The sequence below is a fragment of the Diospyros lotus genome, chromosome 3 (assembly GCF_014633365.1).
Source record: "Diospyros lotus cultivar Yz01 chromosome 3, ASM1463336v1, whole genome shotgun sequence".
In the NCBI taxonomy this organism is placed as follows: domain Eukaryota; kingdom Viridiplantae; phylum Streptophyta; class Magnoliopsida; order Ericales; family Ebenaceae; genus Diospyros; species Diospyros lotus.
Genome location: NC_068340.1, coordinates 38,092,983 through 38,115,825, shown reverse-complemented (window position 1 = coordinate 38,115,825; position 22,843 = coordinate 38,092,983). Strand labels below are relative to the sequence as shown.

The 22,843-nt window shown below is 31.6% G+C and overlaps 2 protein-coding genes across 5 annotated transcripts in view; both read right to left on the bottom strand.

Moving 5' to 3' along the window:
- Positions 1 to 1,888: 1,888 nt before the first annotated feature.
- On the bottom strand, positions 1,889 to 10,547 carry LOC127797690 (actin-depolymerizing factor 7-like). 2 transcript variants are annotated; one of them, XM_052330796.1, is made up of 7 exons: positions 9,712 to 10,547; positions 9,203 to 9,344; positions 6,781 to 6,872; positions 6,495 to 6,576; positions 5,156 to 5,280; positions 3,474 to 3,733; positions 1,957 to 2,342 (listed from the first exon to the last, which is right to left on the bottom strand). In XM_052330796.1, the coding sequence occupies exons 1-7, from the start codon at positions 9,988 to 9,990 to the stop codon at positions 2,192 to 2,194; spliced, it is 1,131 nt and encodes a 376-aa protein (XP_052186756.1). In that variant the 5' UTR covers positions 9,991 to 10,547; the 3' UTR covers positions 1,957 to 2,191. The 2 variants fall into 2 exon arrangements, with proteins under 2 accessions (XP_052186755.1, XP_052186756.1); XM_052330795.1 differs by lacking the exons at positions 5,156 to 5,280; positions 6,495 to 6,576; positions 6,781 to 6,872; positions 9,203 to 9,344; positions 9,712 to 10,547 and adding an exon at positions 4,142 to 4,490 and having other exon boundaries at positions 1,889 to 2,342.
- A 4,544-nt stretch (positions 10,548 to 15,091) lies between these two features.
- The window catches only part of LOC127797688 (uncharacterized), a 16,327-nt gene continuing 8,575 nt past the window's right edge, over positions 15,092 to 22,843 (bottom strand). Inside the window, exons 1-3 of one of the 3 annotated variants that reach the window (XM_052330793.1) lie at positions 16,719 to 16,885; positions 15,898 to 16,230; positions 15,423 to 15,651 (exon numbers count right to left, since the gene is read on the bottom strand). In XM_052330793.1, the coding sequence (XP_052186753.1) occupies positions 15,476 to 15,651; positions 15,898 to 16,230; positions 16,719 to 16,794 (585 nt within the window). In that variant the 5' untranslated portion in view covers positions 16,795 to 16,885 and the 3' untranslated portion in view covers positions 15,423 to 15,475. The other 2 variants (XM_052330791.1, XR_008022264.1) reach the window with 2 other exon arrangements.

The window sequence follows — 22,843 nt, the reverse complement described above, 5'->3', positions numbered from 1 at the left end:
ACACATGCTTTTGTGTATAATGGAAAATATGAGAAATTTTTTTTAGCCCTCTATAACTCGTTCTATTTTTATTTATAAAAATGTTCAATGAATTCAAAATAGAAGACAATTTTCATTAAGACACAAAGTACTTGATGGTCGTTGGAACTATAGTCTCTAATGACCAAATTTAATATAATTGTTGACAAACAATTGAACATTAATTCAACTCGATGATTAATGATATTTGAATCAACTTTCCACAATCTCAGCCAATTTTGAGGCCCTAACTAACATGGAGAAATAGCTTTCATATGGCTAAACTAGTCAACTTGCACTTGTGATGATGAGTTAGATGGGATGTAGATGATCAGATTGCGACCGTCTGATCAATTGTGAATGAATGATGATAGATATTCAATGGAAGGCTGCAAAAATACAGGAAGGTGACATAAAGCAAATGAGAGAGAGAGAGAGAGAGGGAGAGGGGAAGTGTAGATGATCATTCTCATCTGTCCCTTCTCAGAGAGGAAAAGAGTGAGATGCTCATCATATGGGAGGCCTTATTCGGAGCATAATCATCGCAAACATCATTGCTTTCTAAGCAATATAATTATCGAACAGTCTTACTCTTAATTTCAAGGGGTTAACTCACTCAGTGTTACCTATTTTTGTAAGAGATATTATATTATAACAAAAAATTAAAAACTATACCGACTTTATAATTATAAAAATATCACAACAGAGGAAATTAAATGCCTTCAAACACAATGTATTAATTCCTAGCTTGTTCTGAACTTTAGTTAACAAAAACGATTTAGTATGGTAATTTGGAAGCAGCTTAATTGTAAGCTAATTAATATGTCGAAATAGCTAGTTTCGAACTTAAGCTTCATAATTTTAGTGAACATTTTAAGAATGCTTGTAATTGAAATTGCAATATATCTATTTACAAATAGTTTTAGGTATATATAAACTTTGGTGAAAATAGTTATGCATTTTCCAGCTTATTGGCAAATGAAATGTCAAGAAGGAAAAGAGAAAAAGAGACTGCACATCTCAAGATAACTAGCTGAGTAGCTGGTGACAAAGATGGCGATGGGTGATGAAATGTCATGGGCTTGTGCTTGCACTGGTCCAGTCCAGCATTTGGAGTTTTTAATGCAATTTTCTCTCCCTCGATCCCTCTTTTCTTTCTTTCTTTTCTTTCCCGGGAAAGTGACGACGGCATATTCTTAGTTCCTGTTTAAGGGTGCCAACAGGACAATCGGATGGCTGCAGTGCTGATGTTGAAGAGCCGAGATCTGCTGTCTTATTTTGCTGTCTTTTTTTTTGTCCAGCTAATGAGAAGCAACCACATCATCTATTTTTAAATAGTAATTTTTATAAAAAAGTTATAAAATCAAACAAAAAAAATTATAAATGAAATATATGTTGATTATACATATGTTATTATTTGATTTTATAACTTTTTTACAAAAATTACTATTTAAAAATGGATGATGTGGCTGCTTCTCATTGACTGGACATGAAAGAAGACAACAAAATAAGACAGCAAATCTCGACTCGATGTTGAAGTGTATCCTCAAGAGACATCTCTTATTTTATAGTGTTGACTTACTTGAAGGGAATTGTCAGTCATATAATACAAATGGTGAAAGACAAATAAAGAAACTGTATTTAATAAATATAACTAATTTCTGAGCTTTATAAATAGTTTAATATTATAAAGATATGCATCACTATAAAAAGTGTAAGTGATGTTTAATTCAGTTGCCATTTCTGCTGAAAATCATATGATTTTTTTAAATTTGAGGATTAGTTTATGGACGAGGACGACTAGATTCTTTGAAATAATAAGGTACAGAAGCAGAAGAATAGAAGACAATATCAGTTCTATGGCTCTGAATACAACAATTGTATTACACGTACTTCACACACACACAAAAAAAATGTTAAAAAGCAAGAAATTAATAAACACGTGCAAGCAAAGCAAATTAAGCATTGCTTGACAAGCAGAACAATTAGGAGGAACCATAAAACAATAAGAGAATGCATAGTATTACTATTACATTACCCTAGCTAGGGCATGGTTCAGAATTTGCCAAAAACATGCATGAAACCAATTAAATTAAGATCAATCATGACTCACTCCAATATTACGAAAGGAGAGATCAGAAGAGAAGAATTGGGAGAGAGATTCTTCATGAATTCAAAGGGCTCGAGCTTTAATAATGTCGAGGCTCATTTCGCTGGGATCAGTGGCTTGCAACTCAACTTGAATCCCATCCAGTTCCCTCTTGAATCTATCCTTGGAGCTTGCATAAACCATCTTCATCCTCACCTTTGATGTGTCCGGTGACCTAATCAATTCACACCATATTAGAACATTTTTTAAGTTAATTCTCCGTGCATGTTAGCAAATCAAAGCAAATCATTTGTCACATGTGAGCTCTAGTGGCCCTTGGCGGAGAGTTTCTGGCAAATTTTGGTGGCTCAGAGGTGGGTTGGAAATAGAGCACTAGCGGGCTTGGGTTTGTTTGAAAATTTTATATAAATTTAAATATGAATTAATTATGACTAAGTTTAGAATTTTGAATCAAAAACCAATCCAATCATAGAACAAACAATTAAGCCAAACCAACTCAACTCAATTAAATTTGGGTTGGGTCTCCGTTATAAAAACTAAAAAATCATATAAAAATTTAATTTAAAACCTGGAGCACATTAAAATATTAAGATTTAAAAAAAAAATTAACATAGATTCTAAAAAATGAACAAATTTTCCTAAATAGAAATTAGAAAAAAAAAAGAGAATTTAAAAAAAAAAAAAACGAACTTTAACCCAGACCTGGTGTGATATCAATTCAAATGTTAAAAAAATAAAATCAAAACTAAACCAAACTGAAAAATTTCGAATCAAAGAAACCCAATCATATTAATCAATTTCATTTTTTGGTATCCTTGGTTGAAAGAGAGATGTGAGTGGTTACAACATGGGATGGAAGAGCTTGGTGGGACTGATGTGGTAGATCAACGTTGTTGAATATGTAAGTTTATAATTGAAGAAAGAGGAAACAGTGAGTCTGGTTTACCTATTCTCTGTTTGGTTTTGCAAAGGCTGTTATGATCCGACTACACACTTCTAGAAATAGAGGAGGAAATTGACACAGTTAAGAAAAGCCTAAGAATATTCTACAAGAAACAATGGTGTAATTCACTATAAATTGCTATAATGTAAGTTTTTTATTCAATTTAATATAAAAAAGATATTATCCTTCAACTAATATCAAAAAATAATATCGTCCTATGGAACGTTATCCCTTGAAAAAGTTGCCTGTGTGTAGAGATGTTAACTGGCTGGGCCATGTCTATTGGCCCGGCCCAACCCTCCCCCTTAAACTGTAATAGCATATTGATATCTATACGTATCCATGTGTCATTTTAGCAGTAGAAAATTAATGAGAAGAACACCACAGATGAGTGGGTATTACCAAGCAATGAAGAAAATCTTGCTCTTCTGGCAATTCTCATCGGTAGTGAAATCGAAATCAAAGACAGCGTAGCGGCACTCATCAGCCGGCAGCGAGTTAGTGAAGTCTCCGTAGCTATCCGCGGGACTTCCGAGCTTGTCCACCACCACCTGCTGGCCCTCGATCCTGAAGATGATGTAACGGTAGTTCCTCTTCGCCTTCAGCTCCAAGAACTTCAGCTTACAGTCATCTTGCACGGCCATTCCGGACGCCGAATTCGACTGCATGTCCAACATTTAATTTGTTTAAAGCAAGCCGGAAAAAGAGAGAGAGAGATGCAGAAAAATATGTTAGAATACTGCATCTAACACGAACAATGATCATGCTGATTCTTCTTAGTTCAATGGACCGGACATGAAACAGATTTGGTTATTCAAATGTTTACAGCGGATTTGAAGAATACAATCGCCCAAATCCTTTGTATTACTTCTTGTAGGTAAAATGACAACTACAAAAATTTCAATTTTATAAATTTGTTATAATTTACATCCATCATTCACGCCAAACTCTATAAAACGCCAAGGCTAATAAGAAATTTCCGAAGATCCGAGCAGACACACACACACACACACACACACACACATATATATATATATATATAACGAGAGAGAGAGAGAGAGAGGACGTACCATGGCGGCTCTTGGTTAGCGTTAGGGCGGAGGTCTGGGAAATGAGAAAGAAGGTGAAGGGGAAGAGGAAGAGGAAGAGGCAGAGGCAGCCGAGAGATGAAAGTAGCGAGGAGAATCGAGAGATCCTTGAATTTGGGAAGACAAGGGGAGAGGTCGGCCATTTTTAGGAGGAATGAGAGAAATGCGGCGGACGATCCAGAGAGAGAGAGAGAGAGAGAGAGTTTTGAGGAGGAAGGAGGAGCCTCCATTCATCGCCCAAATTAAGGTTCAGAATTGCCTCCCGCCCTTGAGGTTTGATCGCTTCCACATCCTTCCCACGCTTTCTTCTTTCCCTCTTGCATCGATTCGCCATTTTCTCATCTCCCTAATTTCTTCCCTTTTCTATTTTCCAAAATTGTTATTTTACTATAAGCTTTGACTTATTATTATCATAAAAAATAAGTAGTAACGTTATTACTGCTAAATATATATATATATACTTCTATTATTATAAATAATCAAATTCAAGTGTGCCACAGCCACATTAATCTCAATAAATTTTTTTTTGTTTATTTTATTTTTCCAACCCACAAATAAATCTTTATGAGGTGAGGTGTGTTCTCTTTTATTCATTTCAAGAAAAACAATTAATTGTAGTAAATGTTAAGATTCAATTATTATGCATTTATTTATTTAATCAAAATAATTCTGGATGATTTTCACAACATTTTATAGTTAGAAGTTCACTAAAAGAAGACAATTTTTGTTTAAAAAGTGCAAAATCAGCTGTAAGGAAAAGAGGGCTCTGACTTAAATCGGTTCAGTGGACATCTCCCAGACAAACACAACAATGAGAATTGAGAAATAGCTTTTGAACTCACTATTCAAATACATTTGCAAGGTTGCGACTATAACTAACCCTCTCATCAATCAATCATCATTAGCAAACACAACATTTGAGTGACTCGTTCCAAAACAAAGGGAGAGTAATCAACCTACAAAATTCACGACTTTGGGACCCTGTTTCTTCTTCGCTTTTATAGAATTATCCTTGGAATCAGTAGAAGCACTTGTATTTTCTACTGTGAAGTCATCGCCAAGATCGTCACCACTGAAGAATTTGGTCACCTGTCCCCTTCGCACTTCTTCACCTTCAGTTGCTGGAAACATGCCAAAAACCAGGAACAGCCATCTTTATTCAGCAAACCAGATATAAGAAAAGGAATGCAGAATAACCAAAACATGAATGACCGAACATTCAACATTGCCCAACAGCAACAAGTAGATTTTGGTGTATCATAGCCGATTCCAAGCAAGCCCAGATATTTGAGTAGCCAACAGCCAGTGTAAAACCCGTCACAAACATGAATTCTAGACAAATGAATTGGAGAATTATAATTCATGTAGTCGACCTCATATGGTAGGAGGATTAAGGCTTTATATGCAGTTTCTGAAGATTTAGAACGGGCATTACCATTCCTTAATCCAGGAAAAATTACGAGCTGTACATTGATATTTTGAGATTAACTCCACAAATTTTGACACCTACTTACATGATACTGCTCGTGCTGAAATACAAACCTACATCTAGGACGTGGTCGGATATATAAGCATGCTCCTCTTCATCAATTAGCTAAAATTTCATCAAATGATTGTACAGAACTGGTTGCCACAAATAGAGCAGCTGCTCATTTATACCAACTAGACATCTTTTCACCATACATTCTTTGGACATTGCAATCAATATTCCAATGCATGAATAAGAAAAGGGTGTCCCAACCCAAGTATCCCAAACCTTTCAGATGTAAATCCTATATTGATAGTATAAATATTTTTTTGTTAGGTGAATAGAATATCAATGGTATTTTATTCTCAGGTTTCCATTGGACAGGAAAGAAAGAATTGTCTTATAACTTCTAACATTTTTACAGCATAAGGTGCTACTTATGTTGCATCAAATAGTTTTGGCAGGATATATAGTTTCCTGGACAGGGAAGTCAATAATGGGTGAAGTTATTGCTCTAGCTACGTAATAACACCTAAACTGGTATACTAGCTATGCTACATGGTCACTCTAAAGCGTATCAAGGTTTTGATTTGTGCAAACATGTCTTTTCTAGAAGCAAAATAGTTTAGAACTCATTACATATAACAATGAGAAGTAGATGGTAAATCTGGATGGTCAACTGCAAAAGATATTTGGATCACTTATCAAAATATCAAAATATACACTAACAGCTCCATTATCAAAATATACCAGCAATATTTGGATCACTTATATCAAAATTTAACTGAATCAAAGGAACACACCAACACAATATCAAAATATACCAGCAATATTTGGATCAATTACACGTTATACCAGCTCCATTACCTGCGTTAGAAGCTTTATTGCCCTTATCAGGACAATCTTTAGCTAAATGTGTTACACCACCACAAATTTTACAGCAACCACCCTATTTTGAAAATCATTTCAAAATGTCAGATTCAATTAAATAATGGGAGCTGAAAAGGAAATGAAGAATATATGTCCTTACATGGCTCAATGGCTCATAAGTCATAACATGAAACAATGACCATTTAAAGCTTAAGCAAGAACTGAGATTAGAGATGTCCCTAATATAGCAAATAAAAATATCAACATAGCAAATTATATGTACCTTAGGGTAGATTCCATGAGTATTTTGGGGACAGTTCTTACTTAAATGTCCACGTTCATTACAAATAAAACAATTTGCAAATTTTGTCCCCCCTGCATTTCAGAGAAACCAGTTATAGTAGATGACAAGACAAGTCATAGTAAACACTATAACTAGAAAAATAAGCTCATTTTAATTTTGTTGCAGCAAAGGACAAGTACACTGAACCAATTTGGCTATTTACAGACCAGGCTTATACCTGCTTAATTAGCATGACCTAATTCAAAGATATTATCAGCAGATTCATAAACTAACCTTTAGTAAATCTGTCTGCAAAATTTACAGCTAACAATGCTTCTACTGAATTTATTTACACTATATAATAATATATAGGAAGGAGCGAAGCACAAACTAGAAGGCAAGGATAGACAGCTCATTACACATGATGTCTAAATGCAGAAACAAATTTTTCTAAGTCAGCTTAATACCATAATAAAACCTGTACAAATTTAACCTCCTACTAGCTGCCATCATAACATATACTTACAATATGTGAACAATGGCCATTAGAACATTTCTCAATTCCTTTGCATGACAGGAATAAATCTGCCTCCAACAATATTTAAAAGTTGGATAATTCAAACATACATTAGGCTGAATTCTTACCCATTTATGTCATGATCCAATCCCACATCAGTAATCTACTAAGGAGGTGACATGGAGGAGACTAGCCATTGACCCTTTGTGGTGGATATGATGATAATGAGAAGAACCAATATTATTTGCCTTCAAGAGACAAAATACATTGGTGAGATGGATAAAATGCTGATTGAGTTTGGATATAAAATTTAGTGCTGAGAAAATATTGTACAAGGAACGGAGTAGAGATTAGCATGAGCAAGACCTTAAAGGAGGCATAGGAGATGTGAAGAGATTGAGAGATAGGATTATCGTAATTACAGTTAGGTAAGAGACTTTAGATATTATTATTACACATGCATCATAAGTTGGTTGAGAGGAGATAAAGACAATTTTGGGAGGATTTAAAGGGGTTGTTACAAAGAATACCTAAAGAAAAAAAAAACATTATATGAGGTCAATTAAATGGTTATGCGGGCAGAGAAATAAATACGTACAGAGATGTCTATGAAGGTTAATGCCCTAGAGAAAGAAATAATGAGGAAATAGCTATTTTAGATTTTGCCATGATATGATCTCATCATGACTGACACTATGTTTAATAAGTGGTATGAACACTTGATCACAAATAAAAATGGCTTATCAAACATCCAAACATATCTTTTTATGAGACAAAAGGATCGGTTATGTTATAAGGATTATAAAATTATACTAGGAGTGTGTCTAATTACTCAACATAGGCTGTTAGTCCTCAATGTCAACATAAAAAATAAAAAAAATGGAGAAAGAATGACAAGAAATGAAGTCATTTGGGATTTAAAGGGAAAAATAAGTTACTTTCAAGGGAAAAGATGTATGATAGAAGAGATTGGACTATAGAAAATGAGGTTAAGGTTGCTACAAAGTTGACCCTCCTCTCACCCTTGCAAAGCGAGGAACTTCATGCATTGGGGACCGACCCCCACCCCCCCCCCCCCCCCAAAAAAAAAAAAAAAAACAAAATTCAAGATTGGAGTTCTTAGATGGGGACCAATAGTTAAGTTCTAACAATTATCATGTACCAATATTCTCCCAATTGTGCATGCAAGATAGAGACAAACAAATTCTCCTTCTCAAGAAATCAAAATTGTATATAGATGCAGTAAGTTGTAAGTTTTAATATGCATAACTACATTCATCTCAATACCCATGCTTAATAATAACATGATGTAAATTTTCCTTGAAACAAAATCCCTTAATATTACTAAAAAGGGGGAAAATGAAAGCAAAACCTTCAATGATTTTGAGTTGGATAAATTCACATATAAAATCCTCAAGTGCTCCAACATCGTAAAGAAATTAAAATTTAGCAGCGACATGCAATTGGTTATTTGAAGAAATTATTTTACATGCCTCCCAAATTTGCAACTTCAGCTATTCAAAACATGCTTCACACAACACAACCAACTAGAAAATTCAAACAGAAGAGAACTAAATTAATCTTTTGCACTACGTTCCACAAGCCATGTGTTTGACGGAAAAGGATGCCATAGACTAAGAAATAATTGATTATCTCACGACTGATAAAGGAAGCAAACTTACCTACAATAACACACTAGTTTTCTAGCCATTATACTTGGTTATGCATTAAAGAGGATGGTCATGTACATATCAACAATAGCTTGTTGCATTAATACAGGAGATTTCCAAGTAAGGTCATCTAAATCAAGCAGTAATTTCAGAAAACAAAAGGCGCAAAAAAACATGTCCAAAGTGTAAGGTAAACAAAAAGTACTCTGAAGTTAAAAAGGAATTACTGAAATACCATCTTGAAGAGGTTGGGGACACTGAGCAAGAGAATGGCCAGTTTGCCCACAATTATAACACAGTTTCTTATCCATGGTCTCATCATTCTTGTTAGGACAATTCTTGAGACTGTGTCCCCGTCTCCGGCAAAGCAAGCATATCTACAAAGATCATATTATTACACAAAACCACCACTATTAGTTCACTCCAAACAAAGACTTTTGCAGATTGCCCAACTAAACTCAATGTCAATCGTGTATGTACACAACAAAATTTTAGCGTCTTTTTTCTTAATTGGTACTCCATAACCAAAATCTTTGAGATGCAACAAAGTCTCAAACGCAAGTAGTCCATTAGGACCATTGCGTATATGCTGGCAGCAGATTACTAACAATATAAAATAGAATGCAAACCCAACTAGCAATTTCGTTAACTGAATGCTGAGAAAGAAATACCCGCATAAGATTTAGGAATAAATATCTTTCTATGATGACAAATACCCTAAAACTTGAACTGAAAATAGCAAACCTTGTTCTTCTCCCACTCAGCCTTTTGTGGGCAATGCTTGGCTATGTGGTCCTGGGCTTTACATATGAAGCAGCTCTCACCAGGCTTCATTCCAGGGACTCTAAGCGGGTGCTTTCTGAATTTTTCCTTCCCCTCTGCTTTCTTGCGCTTGAGCACGCTCTTCTTCTTCTTCTTCTTCTTGTTCGGGTCTTTGGGTGGCGTTGGCTCCGGCTTTGGGAACATCTCCGGGTGCGCTTCTTTGAACAGCTTGCGAGCTAATTTCTGCCGTTTGCTTACCATCTTTTCTGCAATGAAAGTGAACAGCCGAACAGGTCCTTGATTCAGCAGTCCGGATTGGCTACGGAAGACAACTGTGACTGTAGGCGCTCTGCTTGGAGAAGGGTTTCTTTCGCCAGAATGAAGAAGAAAGGAGCTTTGAACCGGAAGGATCCCGACCCGTACTCGCGGGTCTAGGTTTCAGTTCAACCCTGGCTTAGTTTGTCCATTGGATCCGGCCCAAGCCGACCCGGGTTATACATAGGAGGGGACGTTTAACGGGGCGGGCCGAGGTATAAGTTACAATCGGGCCTAATCGAAGTTTTCGGCCCACACGTTAAAAACTAAAGCCTTTTTTTCATAAAAATTAAAAATAAAGCTCTAGTTGTATATAACCATATGGCAGTCTTAAGATTTAATGAAAAGTCATATATTATTCTTGTATTTTAAAAAATATCATACGTCTCTCTTGTCATTATGAGATCAAATGAAGTGATTATTGTGCCTTTTAAAATTTTTTTGCTTTTTTTCTCTCTCATTTCCATTCCCCTTCTGTTTCTTTCATCTCCTTTTCTTTTTTGTATGCCACTAGTTATGGCAACCCTCAATTACAAAAATTATATCTTTAAAGTTTTACAAAATTATATGAATTTTTGAACATTTTTTGAGTTAATAAAAGATTAGTGTAATTTATAGAATGTAAATAGTAATTGTTGTAATTTAGTAAAATTTAAGCATCTTGAGGTGAGTTACACACAAACATTTTTTTTTTTTTTTAAGTTTTATACCCTCCTCAATACTTAAATTTATATAATAAAACAAAACAATTTTTGAAAATGTCTAACATACATTTTGATCCTATGGCTAAGATAAATTTTGAATATTAATCAATGGTTGAGCTCAAAGACCTACATATTCCCCCCCCCTTCCCTCAAAACCATCTCATCCTCTCTCACTGCCCTTCTCTCTCTCTCTTATAAACCCGCCTACCTACTCCCTTACTCACTATCTCTCTCTTTTTCTCTCTCACAGACCCCCCACTCACACCATTGCGCGCGCCCCTTGTCTCTTCCAAACACACACATGCATATATATACACACATATATATATATATATATACAAGAAAAATAAAGGAGAGTATGGGAAAGAAAAAGATGAAAAAGAAAGAAAAGAAAAAAAATATATAAAATATAGAAAAAAAAGGTTTGGACCGTGCGTGAAAGAGAAGCAGGAAGAAGAAGAAGATAGGAAGGAAAAAATAAAATAAAAAAATATAAAATATGAAAAAAAGAAAAAATTGAGGGAAATTACATTGTTGATGGGTGGGTTTTGGCGCAAAGAAGACAGTCAAAGAGGTGACGCAAGTGTGAGCGTTTTTTAGGTTTTTTCTCCAAATTGATTGATGTAAAAATAATTAATTTTGAATTATTTAAACATTTGATTGGTGTTACTTGAAAATTATTGATAGGTGGGTTTTGCGGGTCCGGCTCATTTCCGTTGTTTTTTTTTTTTTTTGTGAAAATATTTTTAGATAAAATATTTTATAATTTTTTTTAAATAAAAAATTTAAAGTTAGAAACATTAATCAATATTTAAAGTTTAAAGTACAATTAAAAATATTACACTTATAATTTTTTTAGATAAAATATTTAAAGTTAAAAACATTAATAGAAAGTAAAAAAAAAAGATAAAATTACCTTAATCGATATTTAAAATTAGAAACATTACACTTATAATCTGTGTTTATTTACATATGCCTGTTAATAAGATAAAATTATAATTATAATTTGTGTCTACTCAACCACTATAAAATATAGAGTATCATAGATTTCGATTTTTGTTTTAATTTTTCTTAAAGAGTATTATTCTAAATATTTTAATTTTAAAAACATTTAATACTTAATTTTTAAGTATTCGAAATATCAATAGTGTAACTTTTAAAATATCTATATAATAAAATAGAACGATTTTTGAAAATGTCTAACATACATTTTAATCTTATGACTGAGATGAATTTTGAATATTAATTAATAGCTGAGATCAAATACCTATATATTTTCTCCCCTAAAAAAAAAAACCATTTCATTCTTCCTCACTACCTTTCTTTTTTTTTCTCTCTCACAAACCCACCCACCCACTCCCTTACTCATGTCTCTCTTTCCCTCTCTCTCAGAGACCCCTACTCACATCATTGCCCGCCCCTTTATCGCCCAAAACACACACATACATATATACACACACATACACATACAAATATATACACACATAGAAAAAAGAAAGGAGAAGTAGGAAGAAGAATAAGATGTGAAGGAAAAAAGAAAATAAAGAAAGAAAATATAAAATATAGAAAAAAAAATGTTTCGAAGGAGAATTAGGAGGAAGAAAAAGATAAGAAGGAAAAAATAAAAAAAAAAAAGAAAAGAAAGAAAATATAAAATATGAAAAAAAGAAAAAATTGAGGGAAATGACATTATTGGTGGGTGGGTTTTGGCGCAAGAAAGGCAGCTAAAAAGGCTACGCGAGTGTGAGTGTTTGTTGGGTTTTTCTCACTACAAGAAACTAGTTGTTTAAAGACGGATTTTGAGATGAATTTTTGGTTTAAGACGGATTTTAGTCCGTCGCAAAAATGCTCCTCACAGATTTTGAGAATGATTTGAAATGGATTTTTCTGTCTGAAATTTGAGAAGGATTTTGAGACTACCATTTCCATCTCAAATTTGAAATGGATTTAGAGACAAATTTTTTAGTTTAAAATTTGAGACGAATTTTTTTGGTTCGAAATCCATCTAAAATTTGGGAGGGATATTGAGACGGCTTTTCCATCTCAAATTTGACACGGATTTAGAGATGGATTTTTTCGTCTCAAATTTGAGATGAATTCTTCCGTCTCAAATTTGAGAAAGATTTTGAGATAGATTTTTAATCTCAAATTTGAGACGGATTTTTCCGTCTCGAAATTCGTTTCAAATTTAAAAGGGATTTTTAGACATATTTTTCATCTCAAATTTAAAACGAATTTGTTTTGTCTTAAATTTTAGACGAATTTTTTTGTCTCAAAATCCGTCTCAATTTTGAGAGGGGTTGTGAGATGGATTTTTTCGTCTCAAATTTTAGAGGGATTTTTCCATTTCTAAATCTATTTGAAATTTAAAGACGAAAAAATCTTTCTCAAATTTGAGACGGATTTTTCTATTTTGTCGATTTTTAAGAGGAATTTTGAGATTGATTTTTCCGTCTCTAAATCTGGCTCAAATTATAAAATAATAATTTAATTTTCTTTTAAAAAAATTTAAAAATCAACGTAATAAACACATATACGAACTAAAAAAATTCATCCATACCATACAATAAATCCATAGAGTAATACACATTATCCATAAACCTTTGGTTGGTGTTGTTTGGAAATTGTTGATGGGTGGGTTTTGCGGGTCGGGCCCATTCCTGTTGTTTTTTTTTATTTTTGTGAAAATATTTTTAGATAAAATATTTTAGAAACTTTTTTTAAATAAAAAATTTAAAGTTAGAAACATTAATCAATATTTGAAGTTTAAAGTAAAACTAAAAATATTACACTTATATTTTTTTTAGATAAAATATTTAAAGTTAAAAAACATTAATAGAAAGTAAAAAAATTTTAGATAAAATTACCTTAATCGATATTTAAAATTAGAAATATTACACTTATAATTTGTGTTTATTCGACCACTAAAATAAAGAGTATCATAAACTATGATTTTTTTTAATTTTTCTTAAAAGTATCATTCTAAATATTCTAATTTTAAAAGCATTTAATACTTAATTTTAAAGTATTCTAAATATCAACTGTGTAAGTTTTAAAATATTATATAAATTTTAAATAAAAAAACACCAACAATGTAAGTTTTAATGTATAAGAATTTGACATGATCTAAAAGAAATAAAAATATTTTTTTAAAATCATTGATGATCAAATACTATTTTTAGTGTAAAACTTTATTCAAAATAGAAAGCTTAATTTAAAATTTAATATTTTTATCTTTAGGTGTTGAATCTTTGATGTTTAAAGAAATGTGAAATTGGTTAATGTATCATATTGAGTTACTTAAAGATGTAAATATTCAAAAAAAAATTATTTTTTTAAATTAAAATAATATAAAAATCAAAGAGTTTCTGACAACGCATGGCAAAGAATCTAAGATTTGGGAACACAAAGTTTTCTCCCTACTTACATTGAAAATTAGATTTACCTAGATTTTAACGGATCTAGAAAACCTATATAATGGTCAATAATAATTTAAATGTTTATAAATAATTTGTCCACACTTGGACACAAATAAGCAATTAAGAACAAATTATATAAGTCAATAATATTTAAATAAATAAATAAATTTGTAATATTAAATGGAGAAGTTCAGATTTATCGTAAAAGACTTGAAGAGTTTTTCTCCTCTTACCTTGTGGCTCTTCAGTGGATGTGCAATAATGTTTCGAGAGTCTCGAATTGCTTGGATGTTTTGCTTGAGAGCGTTTGAGAGCTTTCAGGTACTTTGGATATATAATGAAAGTACTTTGATTATCAAAAAATGAGTTTGGGGGTATTTATAAGTATTTTAGTCACTAAAGAAATGGTTAATATGAAGTTTGAAATTCAAAAATATTTAGGCTTTCTCAAACAATAAGAAAATATGTTTCACTTTTAATTCAGAATAAATTTACTTTTTGTATGAGAAATTAATATTTAAAAATTCAAATATAAATTTTTGAGACATAAATGATTAAAATAATAAAACATGTTTAAAAGAAATCTTCTTTAATTCAAAATAAATTTACTTTTTGTATGAATAAGGAAAATATGTCTAAAAATAATTTTTCTTTAATTCAAAATTTAAAAATTTAAATATAAACTTTTGAGATATAAATGATTAAAACAAGAAAACATATCTAAAAGTAATTATAAAAATAAATTTAAATTTACTTTTTATATGAATAAGAGAAAATATTTGTATCATAAAAATATTTTTATTAATCATTAAAATTTAATTAATATGAATAAGTTAGCTCAACACCTAACATTCAAACTAATTAAGTACAAGTAATACCCACATTATGGAGAAATAATTTTTATATGTATTTTTATGCCAACCAATATATGTATATTAAGAGAGACATTGAGAGAGCATATATATATATATATATAAATATTTCACACAAATTCAAATTCAAACCCAAATCCAATCTAAGCAATAAAAACAATACAATACAATACAACAGTAAGTTGCTAAACTTGCTGAATTACAGTAGAGGAGAGGAGAAAGCATCTGTTTTCTTTCTAATTCCAACGTCAACTTAATTTCTTTTTGATTCTATATATATGGTTGCAATGGTGACGTACGGTCTCGCACAAGAATGGCGAAATTTATTAAACACAAGCAAAAAGCACTCCGAAAGAAGAGGAAGCACTTATAATTATTCCTTAACAACTTGATTGAAAACCCAATATATATATATATATATATATATATTAATTAATTAATTATAGGGAGGCATTGCAGGTCCAAGCATCAACTTGTGAGGGACAAAGCCGCCGTCGGCGCTTCCTGATTCAATAGGCCCACTCGCCACAGTCAGCCCTGAGCTTCTGATCTCCGCCATTCCCCTCCTCGCCTTTCCGCCTTGCTCTTCACAATATTTTGGAAGAAATATACCTGCAAGTAAGTTTGTACTTAAAAACTAAATTAGTAACCTTTTCTTTTCTCGTGGTCTTGGTGAAAAAAAGACCCAAGTTTGAATTTCTAATAGGGCCAAGTTTAAATATATTTGATTTTCAAATAAAATATACTTATTGTAATTTATTTATAATATTTAGATAATTTTATTAATTAATTAATAGTAAATGTACGATGTTTTAAATCATTTACGAACAAATTAACGTTGTTTTCAGTTGTAGGTACCTTCAGCAGCAGCAAGACTGAAGTAGAGGTCGACGATGTTGGGGCAGCCGCCGTAGCACTGCGGCGAGCAGAGCTTCTGCCTGAAGTCGGCCTCCAGAAGAGAGTCCGACGAGATGCCGAGCACCGTCCTCTCCAGCCCGCAGTCGTCTACGCATTGCTGGCTCTCTACCCAATCCTTGAGCTTGCCGCCGGCGTCGATCTCCGACGTCCGGCACTCGTACGCTTCTTCCCCGCTCCTCCTCACGGACCTCTCCAGAAAGCACCGTTTGCCGGAGGATGATACGGCGAACGCGCACGAGTCTTCATTCAGGTTCTCGCATTCCACCCCCCCGCCTAATTACATAATTAGTATTACTGTTATTATTATAATACAGATGAAAAGCGTTAATTTCTGATAATAAACTCATGAATTTAACAAGAAGAATATTCATATCTCAAATATATATATATATATAGCAACCTAATTAGATTTCATCACTTCAAAATAAATTATAACATATTTAAATGACTTTCATATATCTCTATTAGGTGTAATTAATCTCATATTATTATATATTGATGTAATTCACCTGAGGGGGTAGAAATGAGCCACATGCATCATTCTACTTCTGTTTTCAATTTAAAAATTTTATCTTTATAACATCATCATATGTAAATATGTTTTACAATTATATTAACCACCCACAATATTTTTGAATATTGGAAGATCAAGCAAGAGTCAAATTAAGAAAGAAGAACAAGCTGCATGCATGATGCTAATTAATTAAAATGCCCATGCATATATATATATGTGTGTATATAATTTAACTCTGTGTACTCACTCAGAGCGCCATGGACGCAGAAAGCAAGTGCGAGAGCCAGGATTGCCAGGGCGTTGGAGATACCATAGTAAGCCATGGTTACAGAAGCTAATTAATTAAGGAAATGAAGATATATAAAGTTGGAAAGGCAAATATTATTATGTGTTCGGTTCCCAACTCTACGAAGCATTCCTCCTTCCAAGACCTATATTTATACCATATTTTGAGGAGACTACGTACAGGAGTACTTTGAAATTGGGGTTTATTAAATATGTGCCATACATTTTTGTTTTGTTTAGTAGAAAATTAATATTGTTGGAAAATGATCGAGGTGGCCTCTTCATGCTCAGTTATTGAGAATAAAAAATCTTTGATAATGGTGCAATCAAACTATGGTACAGTTCTATGCAAAGTATTATTTATTGGCATATAGATACTACAGTATAATTTTATTTTTAAAATAGCTCTCAGGAATAGAAAATGGTTCCTTATTTAGAATTTGTTTGGTATTTCCGAGTTGTGTTTTTTTTTATAATTTGTTGTAGAAAGATCGATGTTAAAAAAGTGATATTTGGTTAATTAAATGTAACGTTGTACTTATTAATGTTAAAATAATTATAAATATAGATCTTACTATAAGTTATTTGCTTTCATTATATAATTAAAAAGAATGAGGCTCTTTACTTTTGGTTTTAAGTAGCTTAATTTGGTTTTTTAGAGAATCAATTACAGTTTAAAAGTGAAGTTATGCATGACCAAACATTATTTTTTTAGAACTTAAAAAGAAAAATAGAAAATTTACTTTAAAATCACAGTAAAATATACTCTTATAGCCCAAAATTCATCCTTATCTTGCATTGACCTTGGGATTGACTCTTCCAAACACGAACCTCCAATTTTGGGTACTTTAGTGTGGGTTGTGCGTATAGAGAAGTTTCTCATAAATAATATTATTGATGGAGTTAAAATATTGTTATACCTCATATGAGTTATTATTTATTTTAGTTTAGACATATTTGTATTTGTACATAATTATACGGTTTTGTCATCAAAAGGGTTATCATAAACTAAAATAAATAATAAGTGATTCCTTACTTATAATAAACCACAAATTATCCTTAACTTTCACTAAACCCTAACAAATAAGGAAGAAGATAAAAAATTAATTCTAGAAAAAATACTAATTTTTCATAAAAATATGCTATAACCCAAATGGAAAGCTATTTTTACCAAAATTATTTAATTTTATGATAAAATCTGGGAATCATTAATAGTTTTAAATTGTTGAGTTAGAATAGTGAAATAATTTTGTACACAATCATGAGAATTTAAGAAAATTATAATGGTTGTAACGTAGAAGTTAAAGCACTGATCATAATAATAATATTCATGAAAAATTGAAAACAACGTGACCCTAATTTCTTTAGACCTTAGTGAAGAAGTTCCAAGGAGGAGTGGTGCTTGAATTCCCAGTTGAGAAGGGAACAGACCGTGTAACGGTCAAATGATGTCGCAAAGACAAGCAGTCTCTTTGGTTGTTTTGTGCAATAATATGGCTTCGTTTGGCTTCTTGTTGTGTGTAATTCAAGTGAGAATAGAACACTACTAATGTTAAGTCATCCTTCCGTCAAAATCATGAAAAAATTTAGGAGACATATATAACTCACTTGAAAGATACAATTCGACGCCACCAAGCTAAGCTAACAAAATCAAGGTTTGGTTATTCTAAATGTTAGGTCATGGCTACGAAAAAAGAAAAAGGGTGGTCTTCATCAAATCCTATTTACGTGTCATTCCATCTGGTTTGTTGGGTTAAAAGATTAAATTCATGTTTAAAAAACCCAAAGATATTGTCTTTTAACTTTGATGCGATGGGATGGGATGAGATTTGTGCATTCCACATTTAAAATATCTAAACTAACTTATGTCGGAAGCCACACCACACATTGGCTTCATATTATTAAAATTTTTAAATTGATTCAATATTCCAGTCATGAAACAATTGAGTGTATTTGATTGTACATTTTTTCTATAAAAAAAACTATTGAGGTGTATTTGATTGTATATTTTTTCTATAAAAAATGGTCAATTTCTACTCAAATGTTAGGTTTTGTAGTATTTGATTAACTAATTTTTTCATGAAAAATATTTGATTAACCCTCATTTCCCACTTTTATTGTAATCTATTTTCTCATGGGAGGCTAAAATAGATTTATCAGACAATGAGAGATGAGTGATTTGGCAGAGGTAGAGGAGAAGAAGAGTGGTTGAAAAAGAGGGTAAACGAGAGAGAGTGCGATCGAATGAGAGGAATTGCGAGAGGCAGCGGCCGAGGGAACAACGACGATGGCGACAGAGGAAGCTCGACGGCAACAATGGCAATGGCGACGACAAACTAAGCAAGAGAGGACTAAGCAAGAGAGGACTAAGCAAGAAAGAGGGCGAGCGAGAGCGGCTATTAGTGACGGCGACGACGACCATTGAAGGCGACGATGGGGGTAGCAGCGGTAGCCAGTGACGACGACCATGGGAACCAAAATCAAGCTGTATGTATATATATATGTATATATATTTGATTTTTTAAATATTTTGTGTAATATTTTTGATTTATTTTTACATAATTTCTTGAAATTTAATTGAACCAATTAAACACCTTCAATTGATATTTTGACTAGAATTTAATTTTAGATAATTCAATTCTTTGAAATTCATTTTCTTTCCACTCAAATTCTACCATTGCAATCAAACGCACTCTAAGTAAAAAAAATTTTGAGGTCGTAAACGTTACCCTTTAATTAGAGGGTGTTTGTTAATCAAGATAAGAGGGAGAAAATATCAGATGTGGAAAGTATTCCGGATGTTTGGTATTTCCAACGTGTTTGTTAAGTTTATCTGACCATTTTCGAAAAATGTCTCACGTGACTTTTTATCTCCCTTTTTCAAGATAAATTTATCCGACATCCCTCTCGAATAAATTTATCTGATTTTTTTAAGATAAGGCTCAATTACTTATTTGCCCATTGTAAGATAGTTAATGCCATTTAATGTATTTTAAAAATTTAAATTTATTTAAAAAAATTATTTATTTAACTCTTATAATTCCTATTATTTAATATATTTTAAAATTATTATATGTTTTGACAATTTTTAAAATTTAAATGACATTATTCATTTCATTGATTTTTAAAATTTAAATCTCTCTCTCTATACATATTTTATTAACTAATATAATTCCTTTTATCAATTTTTAAATTATTTTATTTAATTTTATATTTTATTATCTATTATAAAAATATGTTTTGGCCATTTTTAATTATCTAGGTAGAATTATTGTAATTCTAAAAATTATTATTTATACTTTTCAACTCTTCTTAAATTTATTTTTGAACATGAATTTAGAAAATAAAATATTATTTTTAATTTTAATCTTATTTTTTTTGATAATTCATATTAATCACAAAATACTATTTTAATCATAAATTTGGTAATAGGGATATTTTGGTAAAAAAAACCTTTATCTTGATACTTATCATATGTATTAACAAACACATGAAAAGAAAAAGTATAGTTATAAGTGGATTTTAAAAAATTTAACAAACAGTTTGATAGAAATCTTAAAATGCTTCCTGGCCTTATTTTGACCATTCTATATCTTAATCCAGAAAGCATCCAACTTATCTTGATACTACCTTATTTTGTTCATTTTAACAAACGCCCCCTTAGAGAATTACTCAAATCATATTAATATAAATATGTAATATATCAATATAAAATATAATTTTGGTTAATTAAAATTCCACAAGCAGACTTTGATTTGTTTTGTACGTACCCCGTTGTTTACGGGCATACTAACAAGGACTAAAGTCTTGTTAGGGCATAGATGGATAATGAATGAAGACTTAAATCATTGACTTCATGGGACTCTTGCTTTTGAATTTTCTGACCGTAATTAATTCACAACGTTTTTTCCGTTTGTTTTGCCTTTTCTTTTTGAAAACAAAAAATAAAATAGAACAAATATTAAAGAACAACAACTAATATTAAAAAATATAAAGACTATAGAAATAGTCTTTTAACACTTTTAAAGGTAATTAAGAAAAGTGTTGGTAAAACTATAAATTTAAAATAATTTGATTGAGAGAGGTTTTAGGAATAGAAAAAAAAGGGTGCGACCACAAATTTTGAAACCATATATTTGACATATAAAGAAATTGTAAACCATAAAAGTATATATGTAGTTATACAAATTTGGAAAAATATGTGGTATTGCTATGAATGGGAACTCGATCGGAACATCAAGCATTAATTCCCATAAAAGTAAGGTTTTTGTAATTTAATGTGGACTCCGATGACCAAATTAATGCTCAATATAAAGAGAATATATTGAGAGGATGAGCACCAAAAAATATGTGATCTTGAAGGGCGCTTCTAATTGAATCAGTTTTTGTGTATCTATTCATTCAATTTAATGAGGGGGTGTTTGTTAATCAAGATAAAGGAGAGAAAATATCAAATATGAGAAACATTTCGAATATTTGATCTTTTCAACGTGTTTGTTAAGATTATTTGATCACTTCCGAAAAAGCCCTTATATGACCTCTTATCTCCCATTTTCAAGATAAATTTATCCGACCTCCCCCTCCGATAAATTTTTTGGCTTTTTCAAGATAATGCTTAATTACTTATATGTCTCTTATAGGATAGTTAATGCCATTTAATGCATTTTAAAGATTTAAATTTATTTAAAAAACTTATTTATTTAACTCTTATAATTAATATTACTTAATGCATTTTTAAATTGTTATATGTTTTGACAATTTTTAAATTTTAAATAACATTATTCATTTCATTGATTTTTAAAATTTAAATTCTCTCTCTATATATTTTATTAACTAATATAATTCATTTCACCGATTTTTTAAATTATTTTATTTAATTTTATATTTTATTACCTATTATGAAAATATGTTTTGACCATTTTTAATTATCTAGGTGGAATTATTGTAATTCTAACAATAATTATTTCTACTTTTCAATTTTTTTAAATTTATTTTTGAACATGAATTTAGAAAATAAAATTTTAATTTTAATTTTTTTGACAATTCATATTAATCATAAAATACTATTTTAATCATAAATTTGGTAATAGGAATATTTTGGTAAAAAAATTCTTATCTTGGTGCTTATCATATGCATTAACAAATATATAAAAAGAAAAAAATATAATTATTAGTGAATTTCAAAATATTTAACAAACACTCTGATAGAAATCTTGGAATGCTTTCCGGCCTTATCTTGACCATTCCATATCTTAGTCCGGAAAGCATCCCAATTTTATTTTGATATCACTTTATTTTATTCATTTTAACAAACGCTGGCTTAGTAATTCTTGTTAGGACAATTCTTGAGACTGTGTCCCCGCCTCCGGCAAAGCAAGCATATCTACAAAGATCATATTATTACACAAAACCACCGCTATTAGTTCACTCCAAACAAAGACTTTTGCAGATTGCCCAACTAAACTCAATGTCAATCGTGTATGTACACAACAAAATTTTAGCGTCTTTTTTCTTAATTGGTACTCCATAACCAAAATCTTTGAGATGCAACAAAGTCTCAAACGCAAGTAGTCCATTAGGACCATTACGTATATGCTGGCAGCAGATTACTAACAATATAAAATAGAATGCAAACCCAACTAGCAATTTCGTTAACTGAATGCTGAGAAAGAAATACCCGCATAAGATTTAGGAATAAATATCTATCTATGATGACAAATACTGTAAGCACCCCCGCCCGGATATCCCAACCGCCCTGTCAATCCGAACGAGAACGCCTACATAAGAGAAGAGAAACAAACACAAGACAAAAATACCCTGGCATGCATACATATGAAAAATACAACAGCGGAAGCAAAACAATAGACATGCACGCTTACAAGTACCGTGCTGGAACAGCAGTCAAGGAGTATATAAAAATATACAGACACCTGTGCCAACGATAAATGATACAAGGAACAACCGGGCACAGTAAAAAATGAGAATCAGAACTCCTAACAAAACATCAGAGAAAACGGGGGCAGCTAACTGTACACCCTACCGACACGGCTGGCTGCTAAGTGGCACGGTCCTCGCCCTCGACTTTAG